The following is a 25,231-nucleotide window of genomic DNA, read 5'->3' as shown; positions in this document are numbered from 1 at the left end:
ATCAAATGAATCAAATGAATCAAATGAATCAAATGAATCAAATGAATCAAATGAATCAAATGAATCAAATGAATCAAATGAATCAAATGAATCAAATGAATCAAATGAATCAAATGAATCAAATGAATCAAATGAATCAAATGAATCAAATGAATCAAATGAATCAAATGAATCAAATGAATCAAATGAATCAAATGAATCAAATGAATCAAATGAATCAAATGAATCAAATGAATCAAATGAACCAAATGAACCAAATGAATCAAATGAATCAAATGAATCAAATGAATCAAATGAATCAAACGAATCAAATGAATAAAATGAATCAAATGAATCAAATGAATCAAATGAATCAAATGAATCAAATGAATCAAATGAATCAAATGAATCAAATGAATCAAATGAATCAAATGAATCAAATGAATCAAATGAATCAAATGAATCAAATGAATCAAATGAATCAAATGAATCAAATGAATCAAATGAATCAAATGAATCAAATGAATCAAATGAATCAAATGAATCAAATGAATCAAATGAATCAAATGTATCAAATGTATCGAATGAATCAAATGAATCAAATGAATCAAATGAATCAAATGAATCAAATGAATCAAATGAATCAAATGAATCAAATGAATCGAATGAATCAAATGAATCAAATGAATCAAATGAATCAAATGAATCAAATGAATCAAATGAATCAAATGAATCAAATGAATCAAATGAATCAAATGAATCAAATGAATCAAATGAATCAAATGAATCAAATGAATCAAATGAATCAAATGAATCAAATGAATCAAATGAATCAAATGAATCAAATGAATCAAATGAATCAAATGAATCAAATGAATCAAATGAATCAAATGAATCAAATGAATCAAATGAATCAAATGAATCAAATGAATCAAATGAATCAAATGAATCAAATGAATCAAATGAATCAAATGAATCAAATGAATCAAATGAATCAAATGAATCAAATGAATCAAATGAATCAAATGAATCAAATGAATCAAATGAATCAAATGAATCAAATGAATCAAATGAATCAAATGAATCAAATGAATCAAATGAATCAAATGAATCAAATGAATCAAATGAATCAAATGAATCAAATGAATCAAATGAATCAAATGAATCAAATGAATCAAATGAATCAAATGAATCAAATGAATCAAATGAATCAAATGAATCAAATGAATCAAATGAATCAAATGAATCAAATGAATCAAATGAATCAAATGAATCAAATGAATCAAATGAATCAAATGAATCAAATGAATCAAATGAATCAAATGAATCAAATGAATCAAATGAATCAAATGAATCAAATGAATCAAATGAATCAAATGAATCAAATGAATCAAATGAATCAAATGAATCAAATGAATCAAATGAATCAAATGAATCAAATGAATCAAATGAATCAAATGAATCAAATAAATCAAATGAATCAAATGAATCAAATGAATCAAATGAATCAAATGAATCAAATGAATCAAATGAATCAAATGAATCAAATGAATCAAATGAATCAAATGTATCAAATGTATCAAATGAATCAAATGAATCAAATGAATCAAATGAATCAAATGAATCAAATGAATCAAATGAATCAAATGAATCAAATGAATCAAATGAATCAAATGAATCAAATGAATCAAATGAATCAAATGAATCAAATGAATCACATGAATCACATGAATAACAAGAATCAAATGAATCAAATTAATCAAATGAATCAAATTGATTTAATTCATCCAGTGAATACAATGAATCAAATTAATGAAATGGATCAAATGAATAAAAGAATGGATGAACAAAATGAATAAAGTAAAAAATAAATGAAATGCATAAATAAAACAAACGAATCAAATAAACAAAATGAGCTGAAGTGAAAAAATGAATAAAAAGAGGAAAATTAGCAGAATTAAATGCATTGATTAAAATGAAAAATTGAAGAATGGTAAAAGGTTATAAATTAATATAAAGAAATGAATTAAATCAAATAAATTATTAGGAAAAAAAGATTGAAACTGAAAAAGCAGTCAGATTTTTAAAATGAGGAAACTGAACAAAATGATTAAACTGGAAAAAATGAATAAAATGCATACAGTGAAAACAATGAATAAAATAAGTTAAATGAGCTATGAGTAAAATGCACAAAAAGAATAAACTGACCAGAGTGAATCCAAAGAATGAAACGAATAAAATAAGTAAAATGAACGCAGATGAACAAAACGAATAAAAAGATGCGGAATGAAATAATTAAAATGAAATGGTCATATATTTAAAGCTAAAAATATTTTTGAATTAAGAAAATGAATAAACCGGATTGTACGAATTTGAGAACCATTGCATCAAAAAGTTTTGAAATGTTTTTGAAAATCCCATCTTCTGAGAAAAGGCTAATTAATATGCAATGGACTTTCTAGGGCTTCCATCTTTTTTTGGTTTTGTTCTTTTTGTTTTCATTCTTCTTTACTTGACGGCGTCTTTTTAAGATTATCTGGTGTTTCGACCTTATTGTTGGACCATATTTATTTATCAGGAACCTGGAACGCTCAATTTGCTTTGGAATTCGAAGTTTACTTTTTGGTCACATATTCCCGAAAAAAAGATTTATGTACAGAATAGAATTTATTGGTCCAGTATTTTAACGCGCAATTGAATATAGTAAAGTGAGACAAGGTCACATGTGCTTTCAAGCCCCTTGAACAAAGAACGACAGGGAGAATGCGATTCGTGAATGAGACAGGTAGATATTTCAAAGTTTTTATTTGCATTGAAGTAAATAGTGCGAAATGTCTAGGCTATATCGATAACATAAAAGCCGTGCATTCAGTTGATTGCAATGCAGTCTCTTTCAATTCATCCTTATAGCTTTCATATTGTTTCGTTCGGAATTATCGTGCAGGAAATATGGATAAATAAGACCTATACAGACCAATACTGTGAAAAATAAATGGTTCAAACTACTCAGTATATCCAGATATGGACGACGATAAGTTAGAAGACACATTGTAGTTGCATCCCCCATCGAGGGTGGGTATTTTGGGAGACTTCTTTTCCTGGATCTGGTTTGTGGATATTTTTGGTCTTTGATCCGTTATTTTTCATGAAAGTTCGTACCAATACAACGAACTATAATACAACTCATGGTTCATTCGCCTGCGCATAAATACAAGAACTCACTGTTTCTTTATCAACACATTATTTTGTGTTTGAAGTGAACTTATATAAATTGATTTTTGAGAAATAGTTAATTTATTATAAAGGTAATTCACAAAATGTTCTCAACATCGAATTCCTTGAATCACGTAGATGTGTTTTCATACCCCGATATTCAAAATCGGTTTAGTTTTGCCCCTAAAACACCAGTAAAGCAATACTCTGTATGAAACAATCTCATTTTTAGCTAGTGGAAATTGGTAAGCGAGGACTAAAAATACAAAATGTTTAATATCTCCGCCGATAGTGCACGGATTTAGACAGTCTATAGCTTGTTAGAAAGGTATTTTAACAAGCTTTCTTTTTATGTGCAGTTTGTTGGACAATATTGTAATGTTCAAACGTTATTTGCCAAAAACCTGCTGTGTTTTGACAAAATCGCTAATATCTCAGAGAGTAAACAACATATCGAAAATCAAAAATAATAGTGTCAAATGGCAACGTTAGGCCTTTCATTTGAAACTAATTTCATAAAGATCGGTTCAGCCATTGCTGAGATAATTACATGACATTTTGTACATACATACATACACACATACAGACATTGTCTCAATTTGTCGAGCTGAGTCGATTAATATATGAGACTCGGCCCTCCGGGCCTCGGAAAAAGTTTTCAAAGTTTGAGCGAATCCTATACATTTCTTTTGTAAGAAATGTAAAAAATTAAAAAGGGTAAACAAATATTGAAATGAAAAATCTGTTAAGTAGGACGATGAGATAATAATAATATGAAACATTTGAAATGTAATAATTAGAACAAAATTCAAAAAATGTGGAAATAATAATAAAATGGGTGGAGTGGTAAAAATGTATCAAAATAGAAAAAGCGTTAATAACAAGAATTGGATAAAAAACCAAATAAAAATAAAAAATAAATGCGAAAAAATTAAATAATCCAGCAAATTAGAATGTAATAAGTGGAATGGAATAATGGCAAGATGCATTAGTGGAAAAGATTGAACAAAATAGATTGAAGAAATATTTAGGAAACAGGAGCAAATGCAAGATTCATGTTTCTTCTTAACCCTCAGGAAGTCGCGCTTATGACCCACTGAACGAGCAGCCGCTGGTTCCCTTAGATGATTTCGCTAGATTTTCAGAGCAGCGTGCACTCAGTGCATTAGCGCGACTTCCAGAAGGTTAGGGAGGAATATGGCATACTGTACGCATTGGTTTGCTGGCTAAAAACTAGTTCCGATTTAAGCATGTGCCATCAGCAAACACAGCTTATTTCCTTACGAGATATCGTTAGTTGGGAGTTTATTAGTTTGGTCACAAGTAGTGTTTCCAATTTTGGACCAACGTCAGCCTGGTGCAATAGTCAAGTAAGAAGACGAAGTCGAAACGCAAACCCCTAGACTTATACACAAATGGAAATAGTCCAAAAATGAACAAAAGGAAAGACCTTGAAAAGAAAGAGAAAATTTAAAAAGTTTTTAACGATGGTAGGAAGGACGAACACTTTGTTTTTAATATGAAGAGATGGCTTTTTGGTCACGGGTTTCATACGACAATATCTATATTTCGTCTAATACCAACGTTTCGGTATTCATATTTAGGGCACCATTTCCCTTTTTTTGCCCTGAAGATGAAGGCGTAGACATTTGAAACGTTGGTATTAGACGAAATATAGATATTGTCGTATGAAACCCGTGACCAAAAATCCATCTCTTCATATTAAAAAGTTTTAAGTAACTAAATGGAATTTTTTTGAAGAAAATGAAAAAGTTTAAGAACATAACGCTGAAGATTTTTTTAGGAAATTGTTGAAATAAATTAAATAATAGGAATAATTTACACGTGAAATAAAAAAACTAAAAATAAGCATGAAAACGAAAAAGCTCAAAATGAAATTAATGGGGAAAGCTTAAACAAAAGAAAGGACATAATGGAAAACACGGAAAAAAGGAGAAATATCAAGATTGTTTTAATTGGGCAAAAGGTAAATGGTTGAGGAAATGGACAAAATATGCACAGCGACGAAGAAAATGGGAGAAAATTAAAAAAAAAATAATATCTGGGTTAAATAAACGAGATAACGGAGTATATCCATACAAAAGAATATCTAAATAGAATTCAAAACTGATCACATGGAAAGTGGAAAAAATGCCCAAAACAAATAAAATCAAAATAGAAATTTTGGGCAAAAGTATATATGAAAAAATGTGGAAAAACGTAAAATAGAAAAAATAATGATATGGAAAAATGGCGAATGGGTAAAAATGATAAAATCGGTAAAATGAACAATATTAGAAAATTCAAAAAATTAAAAAATATGAAATCGTGCAAATTGAAAAAATCGACTAAATACAACAGCGATACATAAAGCAAAAATAAAATGTGCCGATAAGATAAAATGGGTCCAATTTTATAAAAAAGGCAAAAGTGATACTAACAAAAGAGAAATATAAATGTAAATGTGAAATATGGAATAATTAAGCTATAGGTGGTAAGAAGAATGTGGAATTCTAAAGAAAACCGAAAATGGAATAATATATCAAAATTAAGATATGACAAAATAAAAAGAAAGGATAATGTAAGCTAAAAATAAAAGATAAAACATTAGGAACATTATTTTCGATTATAATTAGGGAAATGTGGTCCAAAACCGACCGGTGGTTTCAAACCTATACTCAGACAGTTCTCAGTTCTTGTGCTGCCGTCAAATTCATCAGTGGTTGTTTTTGAATAACAAATAATTCCGATTTTTGAATAACAAATAATTCAGAACTTCGACGCCATTCTCTTCTTGTATTAAGCCCTATGGTTCTCGAAAAATTTTAAGGTTTGACAGCTGTGAAGTTGAGTTTGGAACTGCACGGAACTCGTATTAGTAGTACTGTTTCTTGACATGAAAAATTCAAAGGTAGGTTGTTTATATTCCATAAAATCTAGACTACCAAACGCAGTTTTAAATTTATATCACTTTCTCCCTTCTGTGTAAATGACAATTCATTTTTCAAGAAGAGTCGTGGTGGTCCGAGACTGACTCCCGCGATTTCGCGTTTTTCAGATTTTTCAGTGTGTTTTCGATTATTTATATATGTTTTATTGAGCGACCAACAACGTCCAAGTATTTAAAAAAGAAATGAACAATAAAACATTTATGAAGAAGAAACAAATGAAAAGATTTAACACTTTTAACAAGAACTCGTTTACACGGACACAACTCCGAAACCATCAACATGTCTGATGGAATCAAGTCTTGAGTCGCTTGTGCCTATCCTAAAAGGTCCGTCGCGCAGTCTGAGAAAGAGAGGTAGAGCACAGGGCTGAACATTAATTTTGACGTCAGATGCTGAGTTGGGACAAGTAGCCGAAAAAGAAAAGCAACAGATGAAAAAATCATTGCGAAAAGGAACAAAAAAGAAAATCACAAGAAGATGCCAAACAGAAAAACTAAACTCAAGAGAATAAACTGAACAAAAAAGACTACTAAAACAAGCAAAAAAGAACAAAGAAATTCGTTTTTTTCAACAAGCAAAAATAGATACAAAAAGAAGGGTAAAATAAAAAAATAAGTTCAAAAATAAATAACAAATATTCGTAAATTGTTCAGTATTACTCAAAATATTCAAAATTGATTTAGGACAGGCTTATCCTTAGATTTTCTGAATAAAAATAGACAATTGGAATGGGATCGTGGGGAGAGGGTCGGTTTCGGATCATGCATTTTTGGCTAGTTTGTACACTTTTATTGTAGCCTTATTAGCTCCAACAAATAGAAACCTACTACCTTGTGCAGCTGCTTTAAAAGTCGGGAAACGTTTTTTTCAAAGGACCCACATGCGTTTTAAATCAAATAAATAATTGAAAACACTTTTAACATCTATTTTGCTTATGTGATTAGTTTCGGATCGCCCTAATATTTGCCCAATGAACACGAAACCCTTGGTTTATAAAAAAATTCAATCGTTTTCTCACAAATTTTCATTTTTGTTTTTGATTTGGGAAGTTATTTAGAATTCTTGAAGAGTTTTCTACTTATTTATAATAAATACTTTTGAGATTCATCTAGCAATTTCGATGGTAATAAGAAACTCAATAAATAGAGCAAAACTTAACAACTTAACAAAAAAGATATCACATCTGAACATAAATATTCTAGTTTAACCGTACAGCTTTTAAGCTAAAAATAAGCCGACCACAGGTTGCAAAGGGTCAAAAATTCATAATTTAATTTAAAAAAAAAAATGCAATATTCCAATACACAATTTACAAAAAAATGGATTTGGCTCAATGCGCATTAAATTCGTAGTTAAAACTGATTTAATAAAACGTTTTTGAGTTCCAAGTTTCAATTTTTTTTGGTTAGTCTCTCTTGCAGTATAAACTTTGTAATATTATGTTCGATGAAAAGGCATTTTTTAATTTATTAACATTCCCATCATCCAAGTACTGGATGAATTTTAAAAGTAACTACTAGAAAGTTGAAGAATTTTAACCATAAATTTGTGTTCTTGGTTTGCCAAATCGGTTAGCCAAAACTTGATATATACCCCCAAAATTCTGAATAATTACGAGATTAAAAAATTTGGTTATAAAATACGCTTCCATAGAAAAAAATCACATTCAGTTTCGTTTTCATAGAATTTATCTGTGCATGTTATTTTAAACGTATTTTACGTCAAAAGTTGACTGTTCCTTAGCAAGACATCTAAAACTTCAACTAATTCTTTCTCTGACAGGTTTGTTTTAAAAATTACCGAATAATCCGTTAGTTTTAGAGGTATGGTATCTTCGAAAAACTTTTTAGGTATGCGAAATTATCCTACGTAATGCACCACAATGTTATAAAACAATCAATCTAATTTAATCATCTCTAATGGTCCATGGTTTTTTATCAAATAAATTTAGATAGGGTAACCATTAAAAAATCCGGTTATATTATCTTTTAATGTGTATATTTCTCACAAATGCTCGGTTCTAGAGAATTTTGGAGATTTGAATTTTCATAAAAATAGTTTTCATAAAATCTTTATATCTTTGTTCGTTCTGAGTTCGTTTTTGGTAAAAAAAAACTGCCAGAGCGTTTTTTCTTCTTTTTAAATAGAAGACATAACAACTTTACTACTTCAGAAGATGCACCATTGAAAGTTCTAGCAATGCTACAAACAAACTATTTACAATATGTCAATACATAAAATGACAAATGAAAACAGCGAAGTTTCAAAATAATTTTGATCAGGTTTGATATATTAACAGCTCCACTCCTATCAATTCTTTAAATTCAATAGAAGCTAAATAGGGGTACCTAATGATGGAAAGCTGACATATGTATACAAATTATTTCATCTGTTTGTCTGTGGTGCAATGCGCGACTTCTGAATTAAGTTTTGCTTTTTAAAAATTATTGGAAATCGTTACTTTAACGGAAACACGGAAATCATTAATCACAGTATATGTCCCCGTTTGGAATGATTGAAAAACCGCATTTCTCCCGCGGATGGTGGTCACCAACAAAAAAGGCAGAGTTGAGTGTAGTGGTGCAGAAACAAAAACAAAATGCACCGTTCAATTCCGAAACGAGGTATTTACACTAGTACGGGAAGAAAACTATATTATTTTGCTCATATTGGCTCCAAATCTTAAAGTCTGCTCGATAATAGCGCAGAGAAAAAAAAATGAAAAATTCTGTGAAAAACCTTGCCTAACTCGGAGATACATAGGGTGAGTGCTCGATTAGTTGCATTTGTGTCAATTGTGGCACTACCCGATCAGAAAGAAATAGCAAAATTATTACAGACTGTGTTACTTTGTTATGATAACAAGTTGTGTAATAACTCTGGTCTAGTTAGTTGGTAAAATAACAGAAAACATAACAGAAATTCTTCTAGTATATATCAAAAATATGACAACCTGTGATAGGCTTCTATCAGAATTATAACAAATTTTGTTAGGTTCTCCCACGGCCAATATAGCTTTTATTACCTATTGTATAGTATCAACGAATTTAGCGTGCATGTCTAAAAATAGAATAGAATAGAAAAATATAGCATACATAAAGGCGCTTTTCGCTTGGCAGCGAAAAGCTTCATGTAGCAAAAAGCTGTTTATAGTTTGGTCAAATGATTGCATACCTTGCTGGCTGATTGGTTATTACGAATATATGACACGCTGATGGTTATTTGTGGATTATAGCGATTTGAACCTGGGTATTCTGAGTTTTATGTGGATGTTTCCTGCATTAACCAAAGACGTTGCTTTCGACTGATGTTTAATTTTTGCATAATATTCCTCGCATCCGTCAAGACCAAAACGATTATAGATGCATCTTGTTTCCAGAACGCACACATTGAACTTTGCCAAAGCCTAAGGACTGTTTGTTTTCCTTATGTCATACGCTTTGTTTTCATGCAGTTTTACTCACTACTACAGCTGTATAAATTACGATAGACTGAATAGCTTTATGGTATCTTTGCAGATTAGGAAAGTGGCTATTTTTAGATTCTGAATAGTGCACATCGGCGCTTCTCTTGTATGTTAACATAATTTACACGATTTCTAGTAATAATGTCGACGCGATGTGGTAACATTGAGTGGATAATTTACGTACATTATTTAACGGAGAATACGGCAAATGTTATTTATGATTCCGAATAGATTCAAATAAACAAACACCATAGTTTTGAGGATTGCTTTTTGAAATTTCAAGAGGTTTTGTTATTAGCACTTTTAATATGGGGAAGATGAAGTCAGTACAATTATCGCAACCTAATAATTCCCAGAAATACAAATGCAATCTATCAACTGCGGATATTATAACAGATAATCAGAAAATTTGAGAAATTGTTGAAGATTCTTCGGTGTGACGAATTCTAGAATATTTCATGTTTTTGTAAAATATATTTTCCATTCTAAATTTTATTTTATTTTAAGGGGAATTATTCAATATTTTTACATTAAAGTTTTTAGCTACTTCAAGCATTATTTAAAATTCATTTAAATTGTAACAGCGCACGATAATACCAGCTGGGATATGTATATAATCAGAGATTTCTAGGCCAGCTTTATGCAGCATACTAACAAATATTAATATTTCAACAATTTGAACAAGTCGCCTTATTTTGTTTTAACTTTCTACAAAATGAATCAAGTATCTTGACTATTACAAAAATTTGCTAGCTCGAAATCGAATACAGCAGAAACATTAGAACATTGCGCATTCAAAGCAATTGTCAGTTCAACCGTAAAATGTCAAACTTATCTTACGTGGAATGAAAAGATATAACAATCAAGTAACTCAAACATTTTTATGCGAAGTTTAAAAACATGCAACGCTTTGGTAGTTTGGAGAACGCACAAACTGGCCAATTTTAATTGTTCATGAAAAACCCGCATAAATTGGAGAAATCGGACTGAAGATCCTCGAAGATCCTCAAAATACATAACGATATTGTAGAAATCAGTATGCAGAAAGTTGTTAAGCTCTGAAAATTCGTTTTCGTAATATTCACAATTGATTAAAAGAAAATTAATCATATAACCATTTGACTAAACCATAACAAATAGTTTTAAAATGCTTTTTTATTTCAATTCGCGTTTTATTATTTCATCTGGAGTGCTTGATACTTCCTGCATCTTTTTCAAAATAACTTTTATATGAAAATTATAAACTTTAAAATATCTTGTTGATAACTTTATGATTCCAAAAAAAAATGAATAAAGGCATTGAAATCATTAGCCCCATATTCGAAATTGTGTGCCATACGAGTGTCTCAGAAAGTACATAATCTTTTAATCAAAATGCAACCAAGTAAGTCAAACACCTTACTGACAAGTTACATCTAAAACTTCGAAAATTTGCTTTAAAAAGTTGAATAACGACGCATGAAAAGAGACTTCAGCGTATTAGTAAATGGACGGTTATTTGTGTAATGTAACAATCATTCACAGTTGATTGTTTGATTTGTTTATTGGAGCTTTAACCATATGGTCATTTGCCCGCTTTACAGTTTACCGTTAGCGTTCAAAGATAATTGTGAAAGAACATATGTATAACTTATTATAACATCATCGTTATATGCATACATTAATATCATATTAGCATCCATATCACCGGAAGATATAATCTTGATATATGTTTGCTTGCCTTGCTGATTGGGATATCACAAAGATAACACAGTGAGTAATAAATATCAACATGAGATATAAATTTGATAGCTTTCTGTTATGTCTTTCTGATCGGGTAGTGAGACAAACCTGTTATTCCTGCATGAATTAATTTTTGCTTAGTAGATCGCATTCAAATCATGCGACTGCAAATGGTTTATCTATGAAATTTTAAATGATTGAAATAATGGATTTCTCGCAAAATTGGAACATTTTTGCACTAGTAGTAAATCAAATATAGCAATATACCTATAGTTGCATGGGCATCTGCAAAAATGGCATATTTAAAGTTGCGGGATGCAAAAGAACGTGCTTTCCCATTTTATTTGTTACTAAAAATAAAAAAAAGCGGTCGGGGGTTCCACAATAACTATCTATTCTAATGTTTTTAATGAAACTAGTGCGCATTTTTACCCCTACTTAGAACTTCAAACATTCCATTACTAGTAAACTACGAATCAATCTAAAATGATTGAGGGATGTATTCAAATTTTATCGAAGTTTATTTTCGAATTGGAAACTATTGGTTAAGAAATCGATTTCTACGAAATTTACAATTTACTTTAAAAAAAATGATATGAAAGTGTGTTTGGAAGAATTTGAGTGCTTTCGAAGTATCATCTTTGAACGGAAGAAATATAATTCCAGATTCAACGGTTCTTGATGACATACAAGCAAATATTTAGAAGTGTAGATAAAATTTGTACAATATTGGTTTTTCTTATCAAATTGTTGAGTAATACAGCATAAACCAGTTTTCTCCTTCATATATTTATTTCTTCATTTTTTTGCTCATTCTAAGGTACCCAATCTTGAATTATTCTCGATGAAGTTTTAATATCCCAGGTTAATTTAAACCGACTTGTAGTTTTCGAAAAAAAAATAGACAACAAAATTGTCCGTCAGATTCTCGGCTTTTGTATTATTCGAATGTAATGTATCCCCTAATGCAAACATGTGTAGTAGTTTTATTATAAAACTTACATATGAACTTTAAATTTTTTTCTCTAGACCCACCGAGCGATTATTTTACTTTTGGTCTTAAAAGAAAGAAAAACTCCACTCGTTCAAATTCTAAAGTTTTAGAGAGTTCTTTCGAATAAAGTTGTTGGAAAGAGACGCTGTTCATCCACTATTGAAACGAATGTGATGTGCATATTTAGGAACCAAAATTGTCGATAATAGTGCAACTTCTGATACACGTATGCCAGTATTGAATGAATTTATATGTTTATGCGCAATTTTAATATTTTTTACATAAAAGGAATTGGAAGATCGCCAAAAAAAAATTATATTTTTTTATTTTCATATTTTTTTATTTTTCTTAATAACACGAATATTTGTTGGTACATAGACCCTAGCAAAATGCGAAAAGAGCAAACAGAAACAATATTAAAAAAACGAACATATAACACGGACAGTGTAGACCTCTAGAAAACTGCTATATCAATGCAATTTCTTGGGCGATGCTGGTACGAGGATATCTGCAGCCCCCAGTTCCACTCATCCCATATTCATACGTTCATAGCACAAGGTATCTAGCTAAAGTGAGCTTCTCACTTGGTATTAAAGAATGGCACACAGCGATCTTCAGCATTGCCGTGGATAAAAAAAACAGATCGCCACCGAAGGATAGCAAGTGAAAAAAAAGTCGAACCAGAACGAGACTGCCTCGTAAGGAAAAGTGCCAAAGCTAAAGGAAAAGTTGTAGCAAAAAAATTGTCAGTACACTGAGGCGAGCTCGATGGCACCAGCCATCGGATCGAGGCCATGGAAAAGCGAAAAAGAATCATCTATACGTGAGAAAAAGCGATGCAGTTGGAAAATCGTATGAAGAAAGAAAAAAGCTCGACACTGTGCATTGAGCTAGTTAGAAGCTGTGGGGTGGTGCTTATACTCGAAATAAAGCGTCAGTGTCAAACTACGCAATGTGCTCTCTGGAAACGTTAAAATATCATAGAATGATTTTTCCGTCGATTTTAGTATTTGAAAGTAACAAATACCATATGATCGCTGCATGAATGTCTCCATAAAATGTGACCGTTCAATTCCAAAAACATCGATAAGATCGTGAAGATAATTGTAAGGTAAGTTTTAGAAAACATTTGACCTTAAAGAGGTACTTAGAACAACCCAATCCACCGAGCCACACTCAATCCCGTGTGCCATGCACGAATTCGGGGCAGTCATTTTTTGCCGCTGTTGCTCCTTGCGCGTCCGAGAAGCAAACAGAGTAACAGTGGGCCACCACCAGTAGCAGCCGCAGCAGCAAAAAACTTGAAAACGAAGAAATTTTCTTCTCTGTTCGTTTCGGTCTTTCCATTTTCTTCAACTTCGACCGACATATTGGAGCTTTATCCTGCCAGCTAGCGAGCTAGTATAATCTATAAAATATCGTAGCATAAAATACGATTCTGAAGGGAGAATAGCCAGTGTGGGGCATTGGAAAAAAATGTGCACAAGGTTGAAGTACAACGGGGCTGCCACTGAGGATGGGTCGGCATTTGGTGGTCGCGAAGCGAGCAACGTCCCACAGACTGGCTCCGGCTGCTGCTGCTTGTGCCGGGGTGCAATGCATACTCGGGGTAAAAAATATGGGAAGGAATATTTGTATCGTGTGGCTCCTATCCGTCTGTGGAGCACAATAAAAACAGCACATTTCGGGGAGTTCAATTTAAGCTGGTCTCCGCGCGCGTTTTGAAGCAAAGGATGTGGAAAGGTGAAGGAGTAATCGCTCAGTACAGCACAAGGAAACTGTACGAGGAAGCGCACGTATGACGTCGTATGTGTGCCTAAACATATATGCGCGGTGGCGATGCTTCAATGCTGAAAAGCAAACAAACAACCCGTCCGCCAAAGGATGGCAGAAAAAGTGGACTTTTCTGTTGCAAGAAGGGAGAAGAAAAAAAAAGCTTTCTCCTTGATATTTCATGTCACACAAATGGGAGCTGACCGACCGAGCAAAAAACAAGCAAACTTTAATGGATAGCTTTGAATCGGATCAAGATAGATAATGTGTGGCTAATTTAAAAGTGATAAATTTGCACGAATGATAAAAGAAGCCTAATTGTTGCACTCTTTGTTTTGCATTTAGTACATACAGCTCAAAAAAACTTAACATCTTGCAGTTGCAACAAATTTATACTGAAGAACGTGCTTGTCTGTCTGTTTCTGGATGACGGACCCGGTACACCTTCTACCTGTAATTGGCGGAAGGGGTTGTTATAGTTTAACACTATCATCGGATACCTATAAGGTGGTAGGAGATAGAGTAGAAGGTAATAAGGAGATGAAAACGATAAGGATAACGTTGACAATACGGAGACCAAATATAAAAACACACAATTCTCGACAAACATGTCAAATAGTCCTAAGTGTAAATGAGAGCCTCTCTTTGTTTACTTTCTCTTTCGATTATTACAGCGTCATCTTAAAACTTTTTAATATAGTTTCAGGACATATCGAAAAACTCTTATTTCGACTATCTTATTCTGTTAAGAGTTGAGTAACAAACGTATAAACTGCCGAGTTATTAGCGAAAGAGAAAGTAAACAAAGAGAAACTGTCATTTGCACTTAGGACCATTTGACATGTTTGGCTAGAATTGTACTTGTCGCATCGCTTATGTGTTGTTAGTAACCATGAACTCTATCCAAATTATCGTAAGGTTTTCTATGTTCCTACTGAGGCTGTCAAAAAAGGTAAATTACAGTGATGAACATGTTTGCCAAACACATCCATTTTGGTGAAGTTACAGGGTCCGGCACTCTAAGTGTAACCAATTAAAAAGGCCTCAAATTCGATTTGAAAAATTCTTTAGATTAACTTTAAAGTGCAGAATGTGTGAAAATAATCAAAAATTCAGAAATAATTCATTTTTGTTCGATATGATCACCTCTTACCTTGACTATGACTTTAAGACTGTCAAACATCGTTTCAAAAGCTGCCAGATTGTGACGTGCCAGTATTTTGGCCCACTCACGGATAATGGCTTTCTTCAGCATTTCGAGGCTGGTGTATTTTTACTTCGAACCTTGCTTTCCAAAATGGCTTAGTGAAAATAATCCAGTAGGGTGAATTCGAGAGCCATTGTGGGTCATTCGCGCTTTGTGAGACGGTTCCAAGTCTTGTTGAACCGTTTATGGTTTACAACCGAAATGTTTGCCTGTGTAGGGCTTCAAAGCAGCCTCCAGAACACTTTGCCGATAATATGTCGCATTTGATTTAACGCACGGCTCGATGAAAACGATTGTGCTCTCCAATCGAAAAAACCCGTCCGCCTAAAGTTCTCCATCAGCGGTTACAGCGGCCCAAATCATTATTTGTTGTTGGTGCTGCCTCCTGGTCAGTGGCGTATCCAGGGGGGGGGGTCCTGGGGGTCCGGACTCCCTCCGAAAATTTTCAACTTGTTGAGAAATGTTGAATTAGTTTCAATTTTATATTAGTTTCAAACTTAAAATCATTTCAAACCAAATTTGACCACCACCACTAATTTTCATGAAGTGAGGTTTTTACGCATAACGTATTGTACAATGTTCATCCCAAAATCAAAATTTCTGTCTAATGTTGGTTGCACTTTGAGTGCCGCACCCTGTAAATATGTGGTTAGTATACATAGGATAAACGTACCCTAATGTATGTTGACCCCTAGAAAATATTGTTCAATGGTGGCATTATTTAATAGAAAATGAATGCATATACTAAAGCTCTTTGTATAGCCACGGCAATTTCTCTAAAAATGTGTCTTTTTTACCGAATTTACCTTACCCTCCCTTTAATGAACAGCATAGATTAATCTGTGTTTGATGTATGAAACTTCTCACTTCGTTCAACTGGCATGCCGTAATACTAAATATACTATAAACAAACCATGTTTTTGAAGTAGAATGCTTCTAACGTTTCAATATAGGGGCCCCGTTTCCAAATTTTCGGCCGGAATTTTACCCGAGTTTTAAACGTGAATATCTGCTGTTGTACAGAATGTGAATCTGAAAATGTGCACAACAATTTTGTAACTAATTCCGTAGAATGTACAAATACTAAAAATAACGGAAATAATGGATTTAGTGAAAGCGGTAACTATCCGTGTAATTCGACCAAGCAGCGAGCGTTGTTAGGACTGCTCCTTTGCCATCGAATGAACTGCCGACAACACGTATAAAAAGGGAGCATAAGAAAAATTCGTTAGTTTGCGTTTCGTGTCAGCTCCTGTTCTTCGATGGTAATACATCCCATGACTGCCGCCAGGCACTGATAGCATTTCATTCCAATGATTCACTGGCGTGCCAGTTTCATGCATACACAGAAGATACAATGATCAAACACCAATGAATCTTTTGGAGTTGAATAAATGGATTGTAAGTGTATGCTGGCGATGGTGTGGTTTGGCGCGAAAGATTCGCACTACCTTGCTCTTTAAAAATGTGTAGCGTCAGACGTGTTCACCATGTCGAGCGTTCCAGGGTGCACTGCGGTGTACACATGATAATGTGCACTGGTGTGTACTATTTGGTTCGCTTTCCTCTGGCAAGCGGTAGTGCGGGTTTGATAGATGATTTGATGAGCACTGGTTGGTGCCTCGTGTAAAGGATATAATGTTGGCTTACTAGATGTCGATTTCATGATTTGCTACGAGTTAGTTCGTAAAGCTTACTTAAGAGTATATAAAGCATTTTTACACTACCCGGGGAACTTAAACTACTCGATCCTGGGGACAAACTGGGAAAACGTTTTACCTATCATCGCATATTATGCTATAAACACAGTTTTATAACGATTCGTAGAATCAGAATTTTTATCATACAAAACAATTGCAGGGATATTCCAAAAATTTCCCACTAAGAAACCTTCTTTGTTTAAGGTTTGAGCATATTATTATTTAAGGGAAGAGGCGCCCTCAAAGGAAGTATGATCATAACTTAGCTATAGAACATTAATTGAGAAAGTTTTATTATTAATATCATTTAACTAACACTTCTCCCTGTAATAGCAATCATAACGCTTTACAAAATAGTCAAAACACATGAAGGATATTTAATGTTTCAAAATCATTATAAATTACGCTTTGAAAAATAGGCTAGGCAAAACGCGCTTGTGTGGGGGTAAAATGTACCCCATCAAGGGGACATAATGTACTAAAACAACTGGGCAGAATGCTTGTTGAACGAGCACGTAATTTTGTTTCCTGTCGGGATTTCACAAAGTATAGCACTAAATCGCCTTACGGTTCTGCACTTATCAGGTTTTCTGAACAATTTTTCTGTTTTAGATAAAAAAATCAGAGAGCTTTTGAACCCGAAAGAGTAAAGATATAAATCTAGCAAAAACTGAATTATTTAGTAGATGTATGTGTTTTATACGTAGTGAGAGAGATTAACGAAAAACTTCAAAAATGGCACATGAATGCGCTGATATATAAGGTAAAACAGCATTTATTTGAGCTGAAAATCCATATTACATGAGCCACAATAATTATACGATAAGAGCACGCTATTGTGTTTTGTTTATATCTCGGGCTGCAATTGATATACGATTGTGCAAGTTTGACAGTATATGTTTACCAAAAAAGACTTCCTGCTGGTGCCATTGTTTTCCAGAAATTTTTCCCAAATTTTGTTAAAAGTAAGAGGTGCATTTTGTCCCGGGGGTACGTATTACCTCATCATCTTCTTTCATTTCTCTTCTACTGCACTCCAAAAAATATGAATTTTATCTTTGACGTAACTGCAAACATGACACAATTTAACGAATCGTTAATTCACGAAATGATGTGTTCCTTTTAATTTTACATGAAAAATATTCTTTAACATGCGCAATGTGGAGTAAAATAAAATTCAACGTCATGTAAAAGTAAAACTAAGTCATTTTTGATGCTCAAACATATGCAGCAAGACGAGTTTATTTTGATCCCACTATATGTGTAATAAAATATTTAATAATCGTAAGTAAAACATATGACTTGAACTTTTGCCAGATTTATTCTATAATCTCGAAGAAAGTTGTTTGAATATTTTCCACTTGTGAATGGAGTAAAATTAATCTGAATTGTGCTTCCGTAGTATGTGCATTTTTACTTTTACTGCTTAGCCAAAGGCAACGATACTGTACTGTTTGTGCTTAGGGCCCATGCATAAATGACGTAGCACTTTGGGGAGTAGGGAGGGAAAACCAAATTTGTGACGAAGTGTGACGAAGGGGAGGGTAGGGTCAGTAGTTGGGCGACGTAGCATAAAGTTTAAATTTTTTTGACGGGCATCAAAACCCATTGATTACAGAAAACAATTTAATGTTCCTCCATTCCAAAGAAAAATAAATTTAAGTTCACACAAGTTACTTTTCATGCGGTTTTTCGTGATGTATATTTTGCGATTCGTGGAATTACAATCTTGCAAAAATACCGAAAAATTTTGTAGGCGTATTTAATTTGCTGCATTATTTAGTTAATGTTGCCAACTAGTAAACTTGGTTTGGTAGCAGAATTAAATTTTCTCTTCGGATTCAACCAAACAAAAATTAGTAATTTAGATGAACGTATGCTTGTTAGAATCATTGGCAGCTGCAGGATTGTGAACTGAGAGAACTTCTCTTAATGCTCCCCTTGACATATAAAATTCAAAACAAAACTATCAACACTATATTTGTCATGGAATGGGCTTATTTTGTACGCAATTTGCTGTTATAATGAAAATGTTGATAAAAATCGTCAAACATTTTGAAAGGATATGTACTTGGAATAATTGTAAAACATATGTAATTTTTTTCATACTCCGGCCGCGTTGCACAGGATGAGGGGGGGGGGGGTATGTAAATGCTACGTTATTTACAAGGGGGAGGTTAGAATTTTGTTAGCAAATGCTACGGGATGAGGAAGGGGTCAAAAATCGTCAAAAAAAGCTACGTCATTTGTGTACGGTCCCTTAAGATAAGTTACAAATCGGCTGAAAGTATAGCTTGCTTTCATTACTGATAGATATAAATGAGCAATTTCTAGTTTGTACTCTGTGCGAGGTGAGAAGATAGCCTGGAGTAATGAAGAAGTTTTTCGAAGACCTACTACTAAAGATTCTTGGAGCATTACACTGCCGTTATATGCATAGTTGTTTCATGTTCGGGATTCCCTACATAATGAGACAACCATATACCTTTAAGGCCAGTCATAAGAGTACCCAAGTAACCATAATCATTGAGCCATTGTACTATATTGGCAATACATTTGCACTAATGTTGCATTGAAAGTCCATTACAACATTAACAATGCTCTATATTAGCATCAATAATGCATAAATTCACAGCCGAAATATAGCATTATCGCTTGCTCTATATGCGTGTATAAAACTGATATAACGCGTATATGCTTCAATGATCTTTAAAGCATGTAAGCTTTATATGTGCATTTAGTGCCATTATAGAGCAAGTAGAAAGCCGATATAATGCCATTGTAATGCTGTGGGTTTATTCGTTATGCAACTCTTCTTGAAGATTATATTTGTCATATTTCATTTCAATCGAAGTTCTTTTTTTCACATTGCGTAAAATAGCTATCTATGTTACCGTAAATTCAAAACAATTGATTTCTCCATATAAAATCCCATACAAACTTTGAACGCAAACCCGGGAAGCAACCAACCGCTACCAAATTTTTCACAGGCATTTGGGACCACAAAAGGAACTCAAAAAAAGCTGTGCTGGCTAGTATAAATCATTTTGAAGTTTTCCCATACAACCGCGAGCCACTCTAACGTCCATTTGAATTTTTTTTTCAAACCATGATCTTTTTTTTTTAAATAAAAATTGTAAAATTGGAGAATAGCGTACGTAGGATGCGACGAAACCGCATTTAATATTTTTATATATAAACAATTTTCAATATACACAAACAAATAGGGTTCGTCGCGGTTGCGGTAATTACCGCAGAAGTACCGGTGTTTCACCTTTAACTTTTTTTGACGAATTCCTTTAAGAATGACAAGTGATTTTTACAACGTTTGCAGAAAACATCCATTCCATTTTCATGTGTCAAAATCGTTGAATATATGAAAATAGAAAGAAAAAATTATGCAGCTTCATTGCGCATTTCACTTTTATTCCATTTTTTTAATTAATTGAAGGGTAGCTAAGAAATTTTTTTCCTATTAATTGTTGCGGAAGAACGTTACATTTCATATGAGTTTAGGGCTATTATAATATTTGGAGGAAGGGCAATATTTCACCTTGTTTCAAAAGTATTTGTCGTAAAATGTACGGCATTTTATTAATAAGAAATCACAAAAGTTTTTTTTTCCATAAACGTTACATTCTGAGAAGTCCGTCAAAGCTAAATTTCGTGTGAATAAGAATAATATGGTTATACAGAATAAATAAATAATTTTTCAACACTATTTTTAAAAATACATCAATTTTACTGCATTGCCGCGCTGTATGGTGCGGTAAATACAGTGCGGTTGCGGTAAGCGGTGCGGTTTTATTATTATTTGCGGTTGCGGTGCGGACAATCAATTTACCGCCAGTACTCGCACCGCGACGAACCCTACAAATAAAAGACCCGTGGCTTCGTTAATCTGTAGCAATGTGTCGTGTCAATTTATTGTTCCAAGCAAAGGCCGATCCAACCGCCCCTTGGATCTGGCGAATTGAACCTAGCAGATTTCAACGATCATTGAAGTCGGAGAATCAGTAAAATGTTGAAGAATTTGAGGAATTGAGACCCTCTTTCGCGGTTTCTATAGATTTCTTTCCTCGATGACACCTTGAATTTTTATTTAGTTCTATCTTCTAATCGTACACATGTGTCATTATTAATGGTGTTTTGGTGCTCACGATCAGATATTCTTTCATGTTTCTTCTCGAATGGGTCACGAATTTGAATTCGCGTCTTTAATATTTGAATTCTTGAGGATTGTGCTGGCTATTGATTTTGAGATGCTGGATGCAGCTCTTGCAGTTGTCATTATTGACAGCAGCTGAATAACTGGCAATTGTTTGTTGTTCAGGTTGTAATATTGGAGACTTGCTTTCCGTACGTAAGTTTTCCTTTGCATTTTTTATGTGTGATTTTTGTAATGTGCTATCTGATCACAGGACTGGAAAGTATTAATCTAACCTTGTTATATGCAATCATAATTGTCCACGGAAAAAATGCAAAGAAATAATTGTTTTTCAAAGAATTGTTCATGAAATTAAACGTATTATTTGTGGGATATTTCCATATCTCGAAAACATAACAGGAAAATATCAAAAGTTTTTCTTTTCATTTTGAAGCTTGGATTGATTTGCCAACTAAACATAAAGCCTATAATATCCCCATGCTCATGGTATTTGTCATGGGTGTTTGAAATTAGAAAAAAAAAACATATTTGTTATATTTAGGGGTTGTTGAAATTATTTTATGGTATTTTGATAATTGTGAAATTTGTTACAGATTATATTGATGGTTTTTGCGAAAGCTTACCTTCTGTATAATGCAACTTTAGTAGAGATAAATCCAAACACTTAATAGAGAAGCATATGGATACTTGGCTTGAATACGCCATCGGAACTCTTGTCTTTCTTTCTCTTTTCCTTATATTAGACACTTCGTGATATCTCTCGTTGTCTATATATTAACCACCGGCATCTAGCCCCAGGTGGATAAAGCGGGTATTTTGCATCATTAAGCACTCCAACGACTGTAAAACAACCGGTTATACACCATATCGGGAGGTATCCCCACGAAATTGTTTTGGTAAATTTCATAAACTTTTGTTACTCACTTCAAAAAGCTCTTGAAAAAAGAAAAATCTTTAGCTCGAAGTAGGAGTAAAACGATCATATGCCTATTCAATGAACCAACATCAATCCCAATGATGATATTTTAGCAAACCTTAAAGGCGGATCGTGCAATTTGCAGTAATTAATACAGCAAATTTCAAAAGAACTAAAAGCTTCTCCTTAAATAATACAGATTCCATGGCATAATCTAGGACATGCTAGTGGTGATTGTGCGTACTGTTAATGTAAGGACCTTTATGTGACTGTACATAAAATAGTAGCAGACAAAAACTGTATTTCAAGAACTATAACGATACCGTAAAACGGGGCATTTTTGATCACTGGAGTAACTTTGATCAAATGAGACTTTTTTCAGTAACGTTCAATAAGATGGTCGAAACAAAAAAAAATATATACTCTGAACATGTTCTGCACCTATCGGGATCTATTATTTCGTTATTTAATGTACCTTTCATGAACAAACATTTAAATTAAAGATGACACAACTCTTCTACGTCGTTTCAATATGTTCAAACAATCCCTTGTACATTAATGAAATCAATCAACTTCAACTGAAGTGATCACTTTTTTAAAAAGGTAAATATTTTTGTCCAATAATGCATTTAAAAAATCAGAAATTTTCATGGTTAACTAGTTTAATAAAAGACTACTGAATTCTTCTCGGCAATTTTGTTTTCTTTCGAAACATCAAATTATCGGACCGTGGAATTGCTTGCAAATATGCAATTTACACAACATTTCGAGCGTTATTTCCTTATGGTTACACATAATTTGCTGATCAAAGTCACCCCGAAAGCAACGAATGAAAATTTACTATGATGTTATTTTTATTTTAAAACGAAATAAAACACCCAACACTTTGGACGTTGTCAATCTATGATTGTCAGTTGAATTGATAGAAGTTATTCGAAAAACTTTGGAAAAAGTGATCAATGTTCCCCCGTTTTACGGTACTCGAATCCCCAAAATAAAAACATACATCGCACCCTTCCTTTTAATTCGTTGCGTTTGAACATGAGAAGGAAAAATGTTCCACTTACTTGTACCGTTGTTGTTGCGGCCCCACACCTTTCGCTGGGGACTTAGTACCGGGCTAGGTACACAGGATGTAGCCGCCGAAGTCGTCGTCAGTGCCCCGGATGATGCCTTCACCGGAGTGGCCGTAGTGGAACCGGCTGCCGATGATGTTATTTTCGGTTTGTGGACTGCAGTCGTCGAGCTAAGATTGCTGTCGGAAAGACTACCTACACTAACGCTAGCACCCCCCAGTAAGCTACTACCATCGTCTACCGGTGCACAACTCTGTACTATTACGCCACTAGATACCGTCGTTGGCGAGGAAACTGGAGTCTGTTCCATTCCCGGTTGCAAATTTACAAGGCACATTTACAGCATTGCTCGAAAACAAGCGCGATCGATCGCAAAATTACCGCGGATGCAAGGATGCATTTAACCGGAGCCAATCATAAATCTGTTTATTCGTTTTACTAACAACTATTGCCAAATCGCGTTTTACTAACAAAGTCGTTATTTAAATATACTACGAGACTATCTAATTGCAGCTAAACCCTCAATAACCAAAGCTTTTTAAAAACTAATAATAATACACTAGCCAATAACCAAAAATTAACGAAGAATATTTAAACTAATCAATCATTTAAAAGTGTCTCTCAATTCCTATAATCTTCTCTCTCTCTCCTGTTATCAAACAATTATCGCGCTTCAGTCTCATGCACGTGACAGTTACTCGTTGATTGTTTGTCACACTTGTCCTACACAGCGCGCGCAATCGTCGCTCACAGTTCAGTATCCTTGTGCCGGTGCAGCTAATTCCGGCCAGTTATTAGCAATGTTGGCGAATTGTCACCTCCGAACAAATCACAACAAACGGACAACACAAATTGCACTGCTTTACTTGTCAACTCTGCCGGCTCACAAAAAGTGAGAACAATTTTGCAAGCCTTATTGTTTGCGTCTCTGGTGAAAAAAGGGTAAAAAGATTAGCTCTAATGACAACAACTTTTCAGATCGAAGTCAAAAGAATATCTGAACAATCGCCGCGTGAACGAAAAAGGCTCGAGCCAAGGAAAATCAGCCAAAGAGCGGGCAATTGGTATCGTTGTGGTCGCGAGCCGGTATGTGTGTACCGCGTGGTCCTCGGTGGATTTTCCTCTCACTCTCACACCCCGTGGTTGCAACTAGCTGAGGAAAGAGTTAAACACGGTAGCAGAGCAATCCAGTTAGCCCAGGAACCTGTAATCGAGAGTGTGAGAGAAGCAGTAGTTGAGCGCGACTCGCAGACTCCGCCTCAAAGTTTTTTTTCCTATGCGTTCAATATGCTTCGAACCCTCAGCATAATTTTTAACAACCAATTTTTTTCGAGCCCCTTCGTGATGATGATCATCGATGATGGCAGAGCCACTTGGTTGCTTAACGAGGGGCTGTCGTCATCATCGAAGCAGACGCTGGAGTTTTTTTTTCTATGTGGCATTCTTTCTAAGGGCGTAAGAAAGGAGCATAAGACATATAAACCTATCGGTGCCGAGTACAGGGTTCATATGTCAGGATTGCAATAAGGTGGTTATCTCGAAGAAAAAAATAGTATTCCTAGGATCCGGTCTTTGATCACATGAAGCTGAGATTACAAGTGACAAAAAATTATTTAGCATAATAGATTTTATTAACGAATTTTCAGCAGTTAGGGACCATCAATACATAACGTAACGCGTTTAGTGGAAGGGTAGGGGGAAGGGGTGTTTATGAAAAAATGTGACATTTTATCGCCTATGGAGTAGTCAAAAACGTGTGCAGATTGTAATTATTTCTATGTTATAATGTGTCGAATTACGGAAATTAGATTCTGTTCATAAACTACGCAGACTCATGAGGGGGAACGTGGACATCTAGTAAAAGTTCACACGGTGTGTCTTAAATCGTTATTAACAGAAAATAACAACAAATTTGGCATTCGTCATTCGAAAAATATAGTATTTAAGTGTCTTCTCCGTGAATTTCTTAATCTATCAGGAGAATCAAAAGATTTGAAATCTTATGCCAATTATTCATAGAGATCGTTCATAAAACACGTAGAGCAATATTAGAATTTTGAATCTTT

General features: G+C 33.7%; 1 protein-coding gene across 2 annotated transcripts in view; it reads right to left on the bottom strand.

Moving 5' to 3' along the window:
- Positions 1 to 24,138, bottom strand: part of LOC131683554 (NGFI-A-binding protein homolog) — an 84,011-nt gene extending 59,873 nt beyond the window's left edge. For both annotated transcript variants that reach the window (XM_058965615.1, XM_058965616.1), the window contains exon 1: positions 23,157 to 24,138. In XM_058965615.1, the coding sequence (XP_058821598.1) occupies positions 23,157 to 23,502 (346 nt within the window). In that variant the 5' untranslated portion in view covers positions 23,503 to 24,138. The remainder of the gene's footprint in view (positions 1 to 23,156) is intronic.
- Positions 24,139 to 25,231: the final 1,093 nt, after the last annotated feature.

The sequence above is a fragment of the Topomyia yanbarensis genome, chromosome 2, assembly GCF_030247195.1.
Source record: "Topomyia yanbarensis strain Yona2022 chromosome 2, ASM3024719v1, whole genome shotgun sequence".
Classification (NCBI taxonomy): domain Eukaryota; kingdom Metazoa; phylum Arthropoda; class Insecta; order Diptera; family Culicidae; genus Topomyia; species Topomyia yanbarensis.
Note: the sequence above shows the minus strand (reverse complement) of the source record. Positions and strands in the feature narration are given on the sequence as shown.